This window comes from Coloeus monedula (assembly GCF_965178545.1).
Source record: "Coloeus monedula genome assembly, chromosome: 2".
Taxonomy (NCBI): domain Eukaryota; kingdom Metazoa; phylum Chordata; class Aves; order Passeriformes; family Corvidae; genus Coloeus; species Coloeus monedula.
The window spans coordinates 70,596,861-70,614,590 of NC_138782.1; the positions used below are offsets into that span (position 1 = coordinate 70,596,861).

The 17,730-nt window shown below is 39.4% G+C and overlaps 1 protein-coding gene across 1 annotated transcript in view; it reads right to left on the minus strand.

Moving 5' to 3' along the window:
- Positions 1–428: 428 nt before the first annotated feature.
- The window catches only part of LOC309586292 (dermatan-sulfate epimerase-like), a gene marked incomplete at both ends in the record, with an annotated part of 176,223 nt that continues 158,921 nt past the window's right edge, over positions 429–17,730 (minus strand). The window contains 4 exons of the mRNA XM_082303007.1: positions 429–2,193; positions 3,914–4,121; positions 5,096–5,335; positions 9,070–9,323. Coding sequence (XP_082159133.1) covers positions 429–2,193; positions 3,914–4,121; positions 5,096–5,335; positions 9,070–9,323 — 2,467 coding nt within the window. The remainder of the gene's footprint in view (positions 2,194–3,913; positions 4,122–5,095; positions 5,336–9,069; positions 9,324–17,730) is intronic.

Below are 17,730 nucleotides of genomic sequence, written 5' to 3' on the forward strand. Positions count from 1 at the left end.
TCCCTAGCAGCCTGAAATGAAAACTCACTACATGGAAATCAAATTCTGTATAAAAAAAGACCTTAGAAACAAACCTACTAAGAGGGCTCTTCTCACCAAAAAATTAATTACAACTTTACATTACTGAACTCTGATGGACAAAGCATAACATTCCCTCAGATGTGAGGCCCAACTCAAAACACGAAGGAGGAGTACTTATTAAGTACTGAGTTTTCGGAGATATTCATTGCTTGCCCTATTCTTTAATCCCTTCTGGTCTGAAAACAATCTTTCCCCAGCTGTTTTTGGAATGTTTCAGAAAAAAAAAAAAAAAAAAAAAAAAAAAAAAAAAAAAAAAAAAAGACTATATAAACTTTGGCCCTATTAGGGTTAATGCTTTTGCATAGACATATATGACCATAAACTGGTCAACTAGTAGAGGTCTTCTGCTAACATTGTGACTGAGAACAGGAAGAATACAGCCACAATAATATACAGCTGTCTACTAAAAGTATTGCATACAGACATCTTTGGCCATGCAGTCTCTTGGCCTTCTGGAAATATGTGAGCTGCATTGCTAACATGACAAAAAAAATAGCAATGTTGAGAATCAGGAAGAGGCGAGTATAAGAAGCTGATATTGATGGGGCACTACTTCGAGCAGTCGTCACCATCTGTGCCAGCCCTGATCGGCCTTTGATTGACAACCCAGTTTTGTGCTTCACGTAAGTGATATCTGCAAAATCCAGAAGATCTTTCATTTCCTCATCTTCATCTACAGGCAACTCTTTTTGTGCTTGAGTCTGTGCCTTTTGTCGCACTTTTCTTTCATTTACCTCAATTTGTGCAAAAATGTCAGGAACAGCATCAACAAATTTGTAGCCTTTGGCTACCTTTCTGTTTTTCTTTGCTCTGCCACGCTGCTGCTGCTGCTGCCTTTGTGAGATTGCAAATATCCTGTCAATGGCCTCCTCTGTCTGTCTCTTATCTGAAAACCTCAGCAGGCGCTCAGCAGTCTTCCTAAAGCTGGCCGTGTTGCGTACACGAGACAGGATCTGCTTCTCAAGCTGCTGGAAAACAGGCTTAAAATGTTGCAGGTTCCTCTCCACGATCCCTATGTAGTCCTTCACTTCTGGCACTGTGGAGGTCCTAATGGCAGAGGCTCGGTCAAAGACAATTTTCTGGCGGTCTGCAATAACCTGTGCAAAGGCGGAGTGGGAGCCGTCCTCGATGGGCCACAGGTACACGGCATAGGCATGCTCACCAGTGGTCACAAAAACCTCCAGCTGCGGGGAATCTCCACGGACAGTGAAGCTCTGCACGTCCACAGAGGGCCCAATGAAAAGGTAAATGGCCCTCGTGACGGGGTGCCGCAGCAGGGTCGTTACATTCACGTAGTTCGTTCCATTGTAGGGGTAGCCCCGGGGATACATCCGTGAGGCAATGGTGGCTTTCTCACTGTGGCCAGTGTCGTCCATCCAGTACATCTTATATATCCCATCACGGTGCCTAATAAAGGCCCCATGGACATCATCAACAACTGTTTCTTCAAAAGGCACATCCACATTGTGGAAGAAACTGGTTGCTGCCTCCAGAGGACTGTCATCTTCTAGGTGGATTTGGTCCACTAGCAAGAGAAGCTGGGGATGGAGAAGTATGAGGTTTCGCTGTAATTTTCTCAGCTTCAGTTTAGGATTGTATGCACCCACTCCTTCTCCCCTGATAAAAACCACTCCGCTTCTCTCTGTGGCGGCAACCACTCGTCCCTGACAGTCGCCAGCCAAGTCATGTTTATATTTAAGCCACTTTGAGGAACAGTCTTCTGTAATCTGCCCTTCCCATGGGGAGAAGCAGCTCTTAGACACAGCAGGGGAAAACATCAACACATTATTAAAAAAAGTATATTTTGGCCCATACAGAGCTTCTGTTATGAAAGGTACGCCATTGGGAGCAAAAGTAAAGGAGTTCTGGTCTGGGTGCTCATGGCCAGCATTGAAGTTCCTCCACCCCTTGATCCACTCTTTGTACTTGTTCTTATGAACAATATCATATATTGCACGTCCTCCCAGCTTTCCTGACTTGAAGGAAAGGAAAGGCCTGTTGATTTCAGCTGGCAAAGCACTTCCATAAGTTACCACTCCCCAGTCCTCAAAATAATGCAGCTTAGGAACCCCGTAGTCTGGTGGAGGTACAGAGCGCAAACTTGCATCATACCTGTGAAAAAAGATGACAAAAATGCAGTTAAAAATCACTTGGCTGATTCCATTGTCAGCACTTGTACACAACTCAAAATCCATTCAATATTTACATCAAGGAGCAAGCCAAAAATATAAAGCCCACAGTTATGCTTCCTAATCATATAGATGTAATTAGTATTCATCACATTAATTCCTACACAAATTTGTTGTGTGTTTTTTACAGAATAACAGCTGAAAGCATCTGCTCTTCATTTGGAGCAAGCAGTCTTTCTGCAGTTCAAAAAGAAGAGTACCACTAATTTCAAACGACCCATGTTTTGTCTTATATAGTCATAAAACTACTCTGTAACACAGATGTTTAAAAAAGGCAGATTAGATCAAGCTGCAGACACTGCCTATTCTGCACTAGACATCAGCATTTGTGCCTATTTACTGACTACTTAACAAAGAGAAGCAGAGTATCAGTTTCCCCAAAAGGATGATTACAGAAGTCTGTAGTCTTCAAACAGAATAGGCAATAAATTAAAAATTAATGAAAAGGCACTCTAAAGGATAAATGTTTATTATTTATATCAGTTAATGTATGTTAGAGTCTTTCTCGAAACTAGGCTGAAGAAAAATTTTCATGGTTTTTCTTTTATAAATTGTAAGATATAAGACATTTTGTTTAAAAAGAAGCCTTAATTCCAGAAAAGGTTACAATGACTACAATTTTATCTATGGGAGTTAAAACAACAAAAGTCCAAAACAAAACTTAACCTTCTGGCATTGTTTTTAAGCAACCAAAATACACAAAAACATATTAAGCCCAGTAATATTTCTGTTAGACGGTTCCAGAATCAGATTTATTCTTACAGCTAACCAGGAGCTTCTGGCAGGCCCTAGAAAGTCCCAGAATTTCCATGAAGAGACAGGAGAAAACAGTGATGGGATGAAGTTGTAGAGGAGAGATTCTGTATTTTGAGAGTAACAAGATGAAGGCTGCCTGGAGCCTAACAAACATGCACTCTAATGTGCACATCATAAATGCAAACTAACAGATATTCAATAAGATTTTTCTTGCAAGAGAGAGAGAGAGAGCTACACTGACTCCTCAAAAATATTCTTGTTATCTCCCCAGACCAAGGGAATTCATATGTGGATCTAAAGCTTCTTAAGTCTTTCAATTTCTTACTTTTAGAAGAGTGACGTAGAAGTTAGCATAGCTGGAAATTGCATGGAAAAATATCCATCTAGCATGGCATTTTTTCCAAGCATATCTTGCAAATTAGTGTGCAAATCCAGTTAACAGTAGCCTTACTGCTTGGATTATTCAGCTTTTAAAAGAAAATATACTATTTCACAGAACTTTTGAAAGAAAACTATGCTTTAAATATTTGCCTAATTAATTATAAAAGAACACAACAGGATTAAACCCCATTAGAATAGACCAAATTAAACAAAGACTACATACAGGAAAATTTTCAGTTCCTTTGGAATAGTCTGTATTCTATGAAAGCAATAGACAGTGGAAAGAAACCATAAAAGCAGACGTAGGACAAGACCAGGGTGCTCCCTGTGGCAACCTGTATGGTGTATCTGTGCTAAGTGAAGAAGTTCTTCTGTGCCTCATGACCCTGGGTGGCACATGGACAGCCTGATCCTGGCTTCTACGGTGCACATCTAAAGATAATGAACTATCACTAACAGCAAACAGCTGCCAGGTTCCTTTTGAGCCCACTCATTCCCTTTCATACCAGAGAAATTCAGTGTGGAGAGTGCACCACCTCTGCCCTTTGGATGGTGTGCCCGGGCCCTCCACCACTCGGTTCCTTCTGATCTGCTCTGCCAACCAGTTCCCACTGCCATTGCGCATGACAAATTTGTCGAGAAACACCAGCTGACTCTCTGGCCCGTAGAACCAGTTATAGTTGGAATCTGCGATGGCCACAGTTCTCTGGAACCCTTGGGAAAAAGTGAAAAGGAATGTAAGAAAGAACAAATAAGCACACAAAGATGCTTTTGAAGAGCATGACGGTGAAGCCAAGCAGTGCAAACAGAAGCAGCTTTTTCAGATGTTTATAGACCTGCTTGTAAATGAGCCGTAAATAGGTTACACAGGAGCACCTTCCTTCTGCTGCAGCTAACTTGAATATTCACCTTTCTTCTTTGGCTTTGGGCTACAGACAGCCAAAGTACTACACAAAATGTAAGATGCAATCCACTTCCTCTCCTCATTTAAATCTGGCAAAGGTAACTTTCCCTTTACAGCTTTTATTTTTTTAATGCGAATCTATACTCTCCAAAGGAATAAACCAGAGGTGTCCCCAAAGAACAAAATAATCAGCTTCACCTTGAAACCTCAGTGTGAGTTCATTTTGCTCTTAGGAAGGAACCTCCTCCCAAAGGATGCCTGAGGTCTCACATGGAGTCAGCACAATTCCTTATGCGCCTTTGCTGGCACACCAAAGCTGCATTCAGCCCCCCTTACATACATGGATAGGTCTGGGTTTCCAAGAGAGTAACCAAAGATTTTTTAACTAGGAATTTGAGCAATATCAGTTCCTAATGAAGTGTCCTGCAAATAAGCAACACAAGGGGTAACAGCTTTAGACTGAAAGAGGGTAGACCTAGTTTACGTATAAGGAAGAGGTTCTTTCAGGTTGTGAAGCTGTGGATGCTCCATTCCTGGCAGTGTTCAAGGCCAGGTTGGATAGGGCTTTGAGCAACCTGGGCTAGTGGAAGGTGTCCCTCATTAGTAGGCAGTGATAAACAAGGATGTTACTGTTTTGATGACTGATGAAGGTAAAATCCAAGGAAATGGTTATTTTGAAAAAAATCCAAGCAGAGTGTTGTTTTAAAATGGCCTGTTTCAAGTATAAAATTTATTGCTGCTTCAAAAATAAAGAGATTCCTCTTCATTCACTCAAAGGACCTACCTGGCAGGACAGTCCTGTACATAAATGCAAAGTGCTGCTTGAGCCAGGGGTGGCTGAAGTGATTGATGTCAAAATGCCTTTGGACAAGAAACATGTACTGAAACAGTGATCTGGTTGTGTAGCTGCCATATGCCACCCCTTCGTAGAGGGAGCCATCTGTGACCTCCTGCAGCAGGACTACTGACTTCTCCATGATTGCCAACACTTGCTTGGTCCACAAGTAAGCTTCCTGAAGGTAGCCTGAAAGAAAAAGTCATTGGCAAAACTAATTACAACACAACAGTTCACAGATGGTGCCATCTGTACCCCCACAGTGGGATACTTCACAGCAAGGAACCTGCAACCCTAAAGGGGTTAAATACAACCTACTGCTAACCCCTTGGTTAACGGGGTCTATAATACAACCTACTGCTGCAGCATTCCTGTACTTCTAGGGTGAAAAATAAAATACCGTATTTAAACACAGCAAAGCAAGGTCACATGAGCATGGGATAATCTATCAAACACCTTTCCCAATAATGTGGGACTGTGCTGTTTTACAACTTAAAAGGAAATTTCCTTAATGTGGTCAGGACATGCAAAAAGGGAAGAGGCAAACCAAGACTATTGCATTTCAAATTAAAGCTCTATGAAAACAAACCAATGGCCCCACTAGAGGGCTCCAACAATGCAACAATTCTGATCAGTCATTTTTCACTGGGAGGATCACCAGCATGATAAGGAGATCCTCAGAGACTAAAAAAGTAAAAAAGTTCACATCTGAGCTGCAGTTAACTGATATTCTACTAACTCATGCTCTATTTTAAGACCTGCTCTGTTCTACTTATATTTTCAGTTTGTTGTACAACCTAAAGGGTTATCCAAATAAAAGCTATTTTGGAAGAGCTTTGCATGAGTCATTGCAAAAGTAGATTCCTCAATTCCAGAATAAAATTAATCTTCCAAGTAGATAAATTCTCAGCCTCCACATATAGAAGCCCTAAGCAGTTTTAGTTTTTCTAAAGAAAAGCATTTCAGAGATTTTACTATTTTGGTCTGCTCTACACAAATCAAGACCCTGGAAGAGGTCACAAGAAACCTCCTCAGTGCCAGTCTGCTTTCACTAAGCACAAGCATGAGGGCCTCAGCACAGCATTTATGTATTGCAGAAGTCAGCACATGGAACCCAGCAGAGGAAAGGCTTCGTGCCTTCTCTTATTTTCTTTTGGATTGAGTAGCAAGAGAGGTACGACTAAACAGAGATCAACTGCCTCATGCTTCTACATGGCAACTTCGTGTTCTCCCAGCTCAAGGTGTCTGGGCACAGATTTAACCACACTTAATTCCACCCTGTAGCAAAGCCCAGCTGGCACATTACACCCCACTATGTGGTGAAGTAGTGCAGGCTGAATGAAGCACATGTGCCAGGCTAAGGGAGTAGGAGCTACATTCAATCCTGTTACTCAAGAGTGTTTAATCTCATTGCCACCAACACTGTATTTATGCTCAGCGGCGCGATGAGTAATTCAGGCATCCTACTAGTCAAGGCTGCCAAATCCTGCTCAGTTAACAGAGAGAAAAAAAATAGCAGTGTCTAAGCAAAACAGATAACGTGAGTCTAACATGGTATTTTGAACACCTGGCTGAAGAGAAAACTGTGATGGGGAAGGCCTGAGCAACAGGGGCAGTGGACTACTTACTTCCACTTCACTCACAGCTATTAACACACTCTTTCATTACTCTTGATGGAGTTGGCAGCACGGTGGTCTGTCAGAATAAAATCCTGAAGGTTTCCACTCCTGTTTTCCCTTGTGACATAAAAGGGAAGCTAGTTTTTGACTGCAGCAAGAATGTTATTTGCCATGGTTCAGTACAGTGCCTTTACCACTGTCATGCATTAAGTTCTGTTTACTTAGTGTATATCGATGCTGTAACTCTATACTTGTAGCACACTAGAAGAATAATATATTGAAATGAAAAAAGACTCAACACTCTGTCAGGCTACATGACAAACCAGAACAAATCTCACCTAAATTTAGCAGTATATAAACCATGTATCTATATCAATATCAAGGCATTACTCAAGTTTCTATTTTGAATACCTGCATGTGTCTAAGTGCAAAGACTTCACCATATGCATGTGCCTAGAATCAATTTCAATTAGTTTCATTTTTCATTCCTATAGCAACATTTACATTCTTTTAAATTGGCTATTTAGTCTCTACAAGCTTCAATAGCTGAATTGTGTTTAAACTTACTAGCTGGAATTTAAACCTTCTGTGAGAAAGGTCTACACTGGGATACATTATTTGCAATTGTTAGGTATCTGATAGAGAAGCATAATATGTTCACCCCTTTTTTTCCTCCCTTTTTTTTTCTCCTTCAGATTATTTTCTTTCATATTGGAATTAGAGGGTTTTTTTTATTTTATACCAACAGAAAAACCACATTTAAGTTGCTATTTTTTAAAAAATAAAGTTGTTCTATATCAAAACCTAAAATTTTAATTTAGAAATGTACAGTCTGTTTTGACCTATTTTCATTTGAAATATTACTACTATTTTCAAATTGCTCAAGAATTCATGAATTTCCTGCTTTTCTCCTTCCTCCTCCCCCCAAACACCATCACTTTAGTGAAAAAAATATTGCCCAGCTTTGTGATGTTTTCACTGTCACAAGGCATACTTATGGTCTATATCTTAATGAAAAGCAGAATCATCTTGCAACTGCCAGCTTTCTGCACCAACAAAGGCTTAGGGAAGGATGGAATTATATGAAATTTAGCAAACCCACTGGATAAACATTCAATTTGTGGAAGGCAAGACAGGAGGATAGGGAATAACTTCCACACATGCTCTTGATGCTTTTCAACATATACACATCAGTCAGTGTGTTTGTTTTGACAGGCACTTAGCAAAAAATGACCCTCCAAACACAGTAGGTGCCACAGTTTTTTGTCACACTTCTTTCAGCATTTGAAAGCTCCAGTGATGTGCAGATGTGCCTGTGCTTGGCAGGGCTGAGCAGCTTGGCAACACCATCAGCATCTAGAAACTAGATTTTCCTGGACTGGCAGCATGTAAGTAGTTCCATTGGGAACAATGTTTTCAAAATACTTCCAGCACATATAAAATAATCACCTGATGAAATACTGATTCATTCTTATAAAAGCAGAAGCTGGCTCCACGACTTTCATCTCTCAGCTGAAGTACCTCTGGGGTTTAAAGTCAGGATTGCTTACCTGATCTCTCTCTCTGACTCTGACTTGCATTCTCCAGGAGGACAGGGATACCCCCCTGATAGATCAGGCAAAAGCTACTGGCCAGGGTATTCACTTTGGAAATGGGAAGGATGGTTTTATGTCCCCAAAGCAAAGAAGAGGAGGACAGCAGGCACAAAAGTTGTGCGGTGCAATGGCAGAGTTCAGAGGGAAGAAAGTACAGCCCTGCTTATCTCCACAGAAAAGGCTTTTGGGAAGACGGGTCCTAAGCTGTGGCATTTGGGTGGATAAAGTTACACTTTTGCAGCTCTCCCAGGTGACAGGACAGAAGTCTTGGATGAAACTCCAGGTTATCCTGTTGTCTGGCTCCCAGGTCAGAGCACTGGGTGTTTCTGACTGCTGACTTTCACAATGCTTTGTGTAAGGAGACCAAGTGCATCGTTCTACATTGACAATCTACACTGAAAGACACTGCCTGTGAATCAGGACTGGACACGTTGTACACAAGAGGATTTTTAACTCCTACAAACTGTGAGGTGAGAAGTTCAGAATCACTTAGAAAACTGAATTTATATACACACACATCATGCCTTGTACATCTGCCCACAGACTTTTGTTCTATTCAGTAAATTAAATTTTACTAAGCAGCAAAAGAGCAAATCCAATACTGGAGTACACTCAGAGGCATTTCTATCAAATCCTGAACTTTGCTGCATAAGTGGCTGATTTGAGTTGACACACTTCAGAAAAAACATTCCTATGGCTTAGCACATACCTTGATTCATCAGAACCAGGCTTCCAGCCAGCAGGGCCACACAGTTGGTAGGCTGGTGGTTGTGAAGGTACTGGAAGCCCCATCCACGTCTGTATGATGTTTCGTACATATATCCTGAGGCATTGGCAATCACTTCAAGAAATCTCTCCTGTTGAATCTTGCTAAGGTAGCTGTACAAGAAGTCATATGCAGTGGCAAAACCAACCAAGGAGTGAGCAAGAGGGACCTCATCCCAGGGGGCATCCTTCACTAGCCTGTCAATAAAGAAAGATGGCAATTAATTGAGTTTCACCTACTTAGTTTCCCTCCTTACTGTACTGTGATACGTATATGACCTAAAGTCTCCAAAGTTAGACAAATCCTGTTGAATTTTAACACAGCTACTTACCAAGTCTTGAGACCTTTCTTTCCTATCCTAAGTATGGACAATATTAGCATTCAAAGCTCATGATCTTTATTAGAAAGATTAAGTTGCTAAATATGAGAAAAATGTTTGAAATATTCTGGGTTTTGCTAGGAGAGAGATAGGCTGAATACTGATTGTACGGAAATGGAATCTATTCATCTGAAGAAAGATTCATATAATTTTTGTGATAAAGTAATATGCCATGGTTTATACTCCTCCAACATCCTGTAACAAATCTTTTTTCCTTTCCAAAGGAGTCAGTTGATGATAAATGGTGCCTGTGGGACTAAAGCTGTCTTTAAAGTAAGTATAATAAAATAACTCACTATACTGTTTCTTCATGTTCCAAATGCATTCAAGGACAGAAGTAGGGAAGATGAAACTTTGACTGCAGTTCAAACTAACATACTTAATAAACACTGGGGTTTTTTAAATGCTAAAATAGAAAAGAGGTAAAATGCTGTCAATACTCAAAATTATTTTCTAGGAACTACTGGCTTGTATCCAATGGTTACACTGAACTTAGCAAAATAGTAAATTTATACCAAGAAAACTCATAATATAGGTAGTATGGAAGAATTATTCCTCTTAAATCAAGCATCCATTGTGTATCAAAGACTTTAGTTTTGCAGTACTTACAGTACTTCCAGGCCATGGTCCTACAGAAAAGAAAATGTGTAGGAATACATAGTGAAAATAAGCTTTTATAACCTGAAAAAACATCAGTTGCTTTCATGCTTGTTCTCCTCTTTCACTTTTTTTTCAATATATTTTTTATTACAGAAATGAATTTAAATTGTTGAGTTGAGTGTTCTACTACAATCAGCAGAAATGGTGCTGTGCTCCTGAAGGCACACACATTCCAGCTTCAACTATTCTATGACTCTAAAAATATGATTTCATCTTCGTTTGTGTAAGCAGCACTGTGAACAGATGAGGAAAAATACCCAAAGAGTAAGATGAAACCAAAAAAAATCTGCTACAGAAGCATTTATTGGCATTCCAAATGCATTAATAAACCATGTAGAAATTATGACCATCAGCCTAAGGCACTGCAATGATGGTAAAAGACATCATGTGCAAGTGAGAAAAAAAGTACTTTTAATTTTTATTTCAGCATATTTTTAACATCATTGGAAGGACTCAAATTTGGCACATTCATATTTCCATGTAAGGAAACTCTCTGTATGCTTTTTGATTAGCTGAATTTCCAACAGTTTTAACTGTTCACCTTCTCTCAGCTTTGATCCCATCTTCCGCTTCCAGTGAAGTTAAACATTCTTTTTTCCTTCTTTTAAATGAAATATTTGTCTCACAGATTTAAATTAAATACATCAATCTGAGTTATATGGTTATTTGTCAATCCAATTAATTCTCTATTTCTGCTTTTCCATCTTTCCTTATTATTGAAAAAGCTCTTAAAATGTTGTGGGTCCTATACATAAAACTAAAGTTCCATTCTATGCCAATTATATGCAACACTCTGGCACCACAATTCCTGTCAGGAATCCTTTGACACAGAAACATTCCTTTGATCAGCTATATAATGAATTCTAATTTCCAAAGTATTTTTAGTTTCACTAAACCTTTGCATATTCAGAAATCAGAGTTCAAATGGGTACAGGAAACTTCACTTTAAAGGCATCTGCTTGGAACAATTACAAAGAGTTTGAGGGTAAGCTATACATTTGGGTGGAAGAAAAGTACAATGAAAGAATTTGAGCTAATTTAAAATATTTAATTCAAAGTTCAGTATCCTTTTAACAACACACAAGCTCCTAACTAGATTCTGCTTAAACCTATTCTGCTTAAACCTGATCTTCACCTGACTTAACTAAAAATGGGATTTGCCAGTGGAACTGATTTATTGTAACTTTCACTGTTAAGGTGTATGCTAACTTTATGTTTAGTTTCTAACAGAATACTGCATCAAATGCTACAGTGTAAGAGCATATATAAGTCTCCGTGGCACTGCTTCTGGCAAAATAGAAAGCAGTCTTCTACATGGGAGGTGCTAAATTGAGAAGTTATAACTGCATTTAGGCTCTTGATCTCTTAAAAAAAAGCAACCAACCAACCAACCAAAAAAAAAAAACCAAAAAAAAACCCAAAAAAAACCCCAAAAAACCAAACCCCACAGCCTTTCAGTGTAAAAACCCTTATGTTAGGCACCCTAATCACACATACTGACATAGTTACCCGGCTTGGGTTAGACAAGAAACTTTGTCACAACTTCCCTCAAATTGCACTTCTGTTCAGTAAAGTCTTGTATAAAATTTCACAGAGGAGATTCATACAAGTAATAGAGAAAAATTAAAGATGACAATTTAAAGATCTCAATTTCTAAACACACAAACTCACAGTCAACATCTGTTCTTAAGGTGAAGCTCTTTTGAGGAAACAACTCTTTAGTTGCTATAAATCACTGCACCCCCCCCTCAACTTAGTTTCAAGGGAACCAAGCAATGTACACCAAACATGTAGAAAATGATTCACAAGAAGAATGGTCAAGTAGCAAGCATTACATGGTTTTTGTATCTAAATCATGTTCTCATTTTTCAAATGCATCTCCCAGTGTCAGACTTGGTAAATAGCCTGGCTGATAAACTGTGGGAAAGCACAGACCCACAGGCATGCACTGAATGTACATGAAAAAAGTGTTTTCAGGGCTAACAATTAACTATTAAGAAAAAGTGGTATGTATTTATACAAAGATAGGTAAAAACAAGCCAACACTTTGCCCTGTACAACAAGCTATTTTCTAAGCCACTCAAGACTAAAACTTAACATCAGAGAGTATGAACTTCAGCTTCACAATTAACTGTGTCTGATGACAGCAAGTAACCTCTACCTCAAGGCAGCATTAGCCTTGTCAGCCTTTAAAGGCATCAGATGATACAAAAACAAATAAAAAAAATCCAAAGCAATAAAAGTATCTATAATGCATTCTTTAATATAGAACAACTACTTAGTTGCAGACACATGCACTTTGAGCAAGGCAAGTGTTCCAAAAATTCTAAAACATATTTTAAGTTCTAAAACATAAAGGCACCCCTCTACAACACCTTTTTACACTTATATACCTGTATCTGTAGGTATATGTATATTTGGAAGAGGTGCCCATCTGGAAACTTGAGAAGATTTATGAAAGAGCAAAAAGTGCTGAACAGGTCTGCTACCTCATGATCAAACTGCATGAACATCCAAAGCCATATGCATTGTTCTGCACAAAAAACTGCTGTCTGAACAAACCCTGTGAATGGCACAGGATAAATACATGCCTGGGGTGTTCTTTCAAGTTTTGTTCATCTGTGTCATATAAAATATCTTTGTTACATTATTTTAAACATTTACAGTTTGATATAAATCCTCCATGAAGAAACTGGAGAAATAAAGAGGTCATGGATAAGACTGGAATTATGGATAAGTAGTATGGTTTTCCTACACGTGTTAAGAATTTTAGCATGGTGCAACGTGGTTTATCTGTTTTAGATTTGCCACCTTCTACAATGAACAATGAATCTGAAGGGGGGGGATTAAGACCCTGTTTTCCAGTGATCAATACATGACACCAAGAACCATAATGCATGCACTGCATTTGTTCTGTGTATACACAGCACCCTCATTAAATGCAATTCCAATCTCTAAATAAGCATACCATTTGCATAAAGTTTTGGATGGAAAGTAAAAACCACTATCACCAACAAAGCCAAGATCATTACAACCCCTCAATTTCTTGACAACATTCCTGATGCTACTACTGTCTCTTCTCTAAGTAGAAACGTTTCTGTAATTTCTCTCTACTCACTACTAAATAATCACTTCCTCACTGAAAGCAGGGTCACCTGGGTTTGGGCAATCCAAGACATGAGTACAGACTGGGAGAAGAATTCACAGCCCTACAGAGGTGGATTTTGGGGTTCAGGTGGATGAAAAGCTGGACGTGACCCAGTGATGTGCACCTGCAGCCCAGAAAGCCAATTGTCCTGGGCTCATCAAAAGCAGTGTGGCCAGCAGGGTAAGGGAGTGGATTCTGCTCCTCCACTCCACCCTGGTAAGACCCCACCTGGAGTGCTGTGAACTGCTCCAGGTCCTCAGCATAAGAAGGACATGGACCTATTGGAGCGAGTTCAGGGGAGGCCATAAAGATGCTCAGAGGGCTGGAGCACCTCTCCTGTGCAGACAGGTTGAGAGAGATGGGGTTGCTCAGCCTGGAAAGGAGAAGCCTCCAGGGAGACCTTAGAGAAACCTTCTAGTACCTAAAGGGGGGCATATAAAAAAGAGGGTTTTTGCATGGGCAGATAATTATAAGATATGAGGTAATGGTTTTAAACTTAAAAAGGAGAGATTTAGATAAGTGCTAGGAAGAAACTCTTAACTCTGAGAGTAGTGAGGCACTGGTGCAGGTTGGCCAGAGAAGTTGTGGATGCCCCAAACCTGGAAGTGTTCAAGGCTGGGCTGGATGGGGATTTCAGCAACCTTGTCTAGTCCAAGGTGTCCCTGGCCAGTGCAGGGGTTTTGGAACTGGATAATCTTTAAGGTCCCTTCCAACCCAAACAATTCTACGTTTCTACAATTCTATTAGCATTTCTCTCAGAAATACAAGCCAGGAGGGAAAAAATCACCGTCTGACCAGTTCAAGGCAGGATTTAAATCAAACTCTACTGCTCAAGTGAGTTCCTTGATCTGGGATGTTTAGAGTCATCTTTCCTTCACTGTGTATCTAGTTCTTAAAAACAAATTGAAGTAAATAGGAAAATAACCCTCTTTAATCTGAGATACAGAATACCCTTCCAAGCAGTGTGAGATCTGACTTTTTGCCTCTATGTCAACAACTAACATGGTATCAGTGCATGCAAAATGAAGAATTAAGCACATCCTGACACGTGAATTACACAAGTAACCCACATCCTGAATTTTATGCTCCAAACTTTCCCATGACAAAATACTGCAGAAAAACTCCTGGAGGTGGAGACTGAAGGAAGGATGCCAGTACTCCCTCCTCAGTACTAAAATTCACAATCTCACTAGGTGTATGCAAAGGAAATGAGCGAGAACTCTCTTCTAATGGCTTACAGGTGAAAATTAATTCTAAGACAGCCCTGCAGTGCATTTCAATGCCATCTACCTCAAACATGGTAGCCAGCTGAGAGCATAGCTGCATTTCATGCACCCTAAATGTCAAGTGTGGATGCAAATGAGGCACATAATGGGGCCAACTGACCTCTTGGTCACTTGTGTAATTGTACAGCCTTCCCAATGCCAAGGGCAATGCCTTGGAACTCTTGCTGTTGTCCTGACCCAATTCTGAGGGAAGCAGATACAGCTTTAAACCTCCCATCAGGCAAGAAAGAAATATTCTTCCATGGCCACACAAAGCATACATACCAAGAGGGAGCACACCTGCCAAGGGGAATGAGACCACCAACATTTATTTTATAAACCAGACCAAATCTTAAATATTTTTCTTACAAAGTCTCCAAAACAAAGTATTTTCTTGTGCTCAAATGGAATATTTTCTTAGTAAATGGAGCAATATTCTACAATTGTCATTTTGGGAAGAAAAAAGAAGACTCTTTGAAAGAAAACCAACCTCTCAGCTTTCACCCTTTCCACATTTTACTGGTTGGCTGCCAAAACAAAAACCCCATTATCTGCCCAACCTTAGTGCTCTGTCCTTTGCAACAAAAATGTTAAGAATAAAAAACATACTTGAAAAACTGATGATTTATGTTCCTGGTGTCTAAGGTAAAACAGGTTTGCCCCTCTCTCATTACCAGTCATGTTTCAGCAGCAGCCAAAATCACATGCTTGTGTTCATTGCAGCTCAGTTGACAGGAAGAAAGGCAAAGGAATGGTTAAATCTAAAAGACTACATTCATGTCAGAATGGAAAAAAAAAAGGCAACATATAGACAGAAGTTTTAAGAGCTTACAATAAAAATAGAGTTGTACTGCTTAGGTGCTTAGGGAAGGAAAGTAAAACTTTAGTTCCTTAAAAGTCTTAATCTCCTTTTTAACCTCTTTGCCTCTGTTTCTTCATAGGTCTATGATCATCATTCTGATGCTTCTGAAGCTTCTTTCAGATCTTTCATTTTTGGCTTTGATCACAAGAGAGTCCTTCTCACACAGGGCTTGCTTTTAGCATCCCTCATGTTGCTTCTGCACTGACACGTTAACAAACTAGAACTGACTCTGTTTTAGTTGTTCTCAGTGTCATATTAAGCAGACACAGAAATTTAATTCTGTTTTATTATTTCAAGAGATTACCTCTGGCTCTTGTTTTAGCAAATTTTTATACCAGTCATGCCACAAAGTGAGCTCCCTGTAGCTACCACAGAACTTCAGCATCAATTTATCTCCTATTTCAATTTAAAACCAAGGTATTAAAGAAGCTCTCCAAAATCCAGCTAGCCATTTAATTTCATAGACATGCACAATTTCTATTTTTAAACACTACATATGTAGAAGATAAAAACAGCATAATGGTTTGATATTTCACTTACTAACATAATATATATTCCAGATACCAAATTAATCCTCCTACCCTTCCTTTACTTTTTCTTCCTCTCTGTAGGAGACAGCATATCAGCATCCCCCAAGCTTCTTTTATACCAACTTTTATTCCACAGTCTTATAAAGCCCCCCTAAGTTTTCTTTGAGTATGACTGCTGCTTGATTATTGGGAGTCAAACAGATGTTACGAATTTCTAGTGTCAGCACAGAGACTTGCTTTATTTCAACTGGCATATATAAATTTATTTTAGTTAAATGGTTATCCACACATTTAATTATTTACATGTATTTATTTTTACTTTGTAATCTGTATTGTTCAACACCTATCACTATCTGGATACTAACAGCAAGGGTCCTACAGGATGCTCCAACACTTTTTAATAAACAGTGACTACAGAAGGCTACGTGATTGCTAGTTTATAAGAAAGCAGCAGAAAGGTCACAGATTTGTTGTTCCGAAGTCCCCTATTAGCTTCTCTTTAGTTGCTGCGATTTCCCTGGAATGTCTGCATGTGCTTGCCAGTAATTATCTGCCCCGTGAAACCCACAGAGCCGCCTTACTGTTAAATCCCACACCTTACTGCACATTGGTAGCATACTTGTCTTTAAAAATGGGGCATCAACTATGTGCAAAAAAAACCCCAAAACCAAACCCACAGAAATCTGTTTCTGGCCATTGCAAATCAGGACGTCTCTCCTGCTGCAAGAAGAGTGTGGCATTTGTGAACTCCCAAGGCACTTGTTTGCAAGGTGGGCTTAGCAAAGAAGAGAGTTTTTCGCTGCTTGGTCCGAAACAGAGAATCTGACTGAACTCTTATTTCTGCACAATGTGTGACTCTGATTACATCATTCCACTCAGTGCGGGAACGGGACGAGCCAGCGGCATATGGAAAGAATCACGAGTACAGATCTCCTCAGCCAAAACGCCCTTCTGGTGGGGAGTGCTCTAGGGGCCAGTCAGAGATAAAATGCCAGAAAACACATCAATATCCTCTGTTCCCTCTAAAAAAAGATAATATGGTTCAAATATAAGGACAAACTTTCCGTAAGATTTTAGACATCCAATCCATGGAAAACCAAGGGGTTTATTTAATACCAGCTTTTAATTTTTACAGGAAAAATCATTAACACTCATCTATTTTAACTAAAATATTAATGCACATTTGTTTGCTGTTGCTAGTCCCTAAAACAGTGTCGTACCCATATTATTTTAGGTGATTGTTACAGTTAGCTATTACCCAGTGCCCCTCTGTTTATTTTAAAATGTAAACCTACTCCAGGATGTAGCCATTAGGGATGCTCTGCTAATGAGCAGCACGCCTATCAACATGGGTTGTTATGACAAATGGTTCAACCTCTTAGCTGACACAAATGGGAACTCAGTTAAGGGTGTACTTTATTATGTGACATAAAATGACTATTTTAATAGATGAGAAAGGACAAGAGTTCTTAATTACATGCCCCTTCCATGTATATATCAATTACCAGTAGACTTTCTCATAATTGTATCCTGGGATACTGAACGATATTTAGACTATTGAGGATTCCACTAATGCAAAGAAGAAATTTAAAACGTCAGTCTCCTTAATCTCCTAGCGTTCTGAAAACAAATAACCAGTGATATTTTAAAGCATATTTCTTTTATTTAACTACTGCACATGCTAAAAACATACACTTTTGTTTTCTGGTAAGGCTTAAATTTTACTTAACATTGCCATAAAATTTAGAGGGAACTCACTA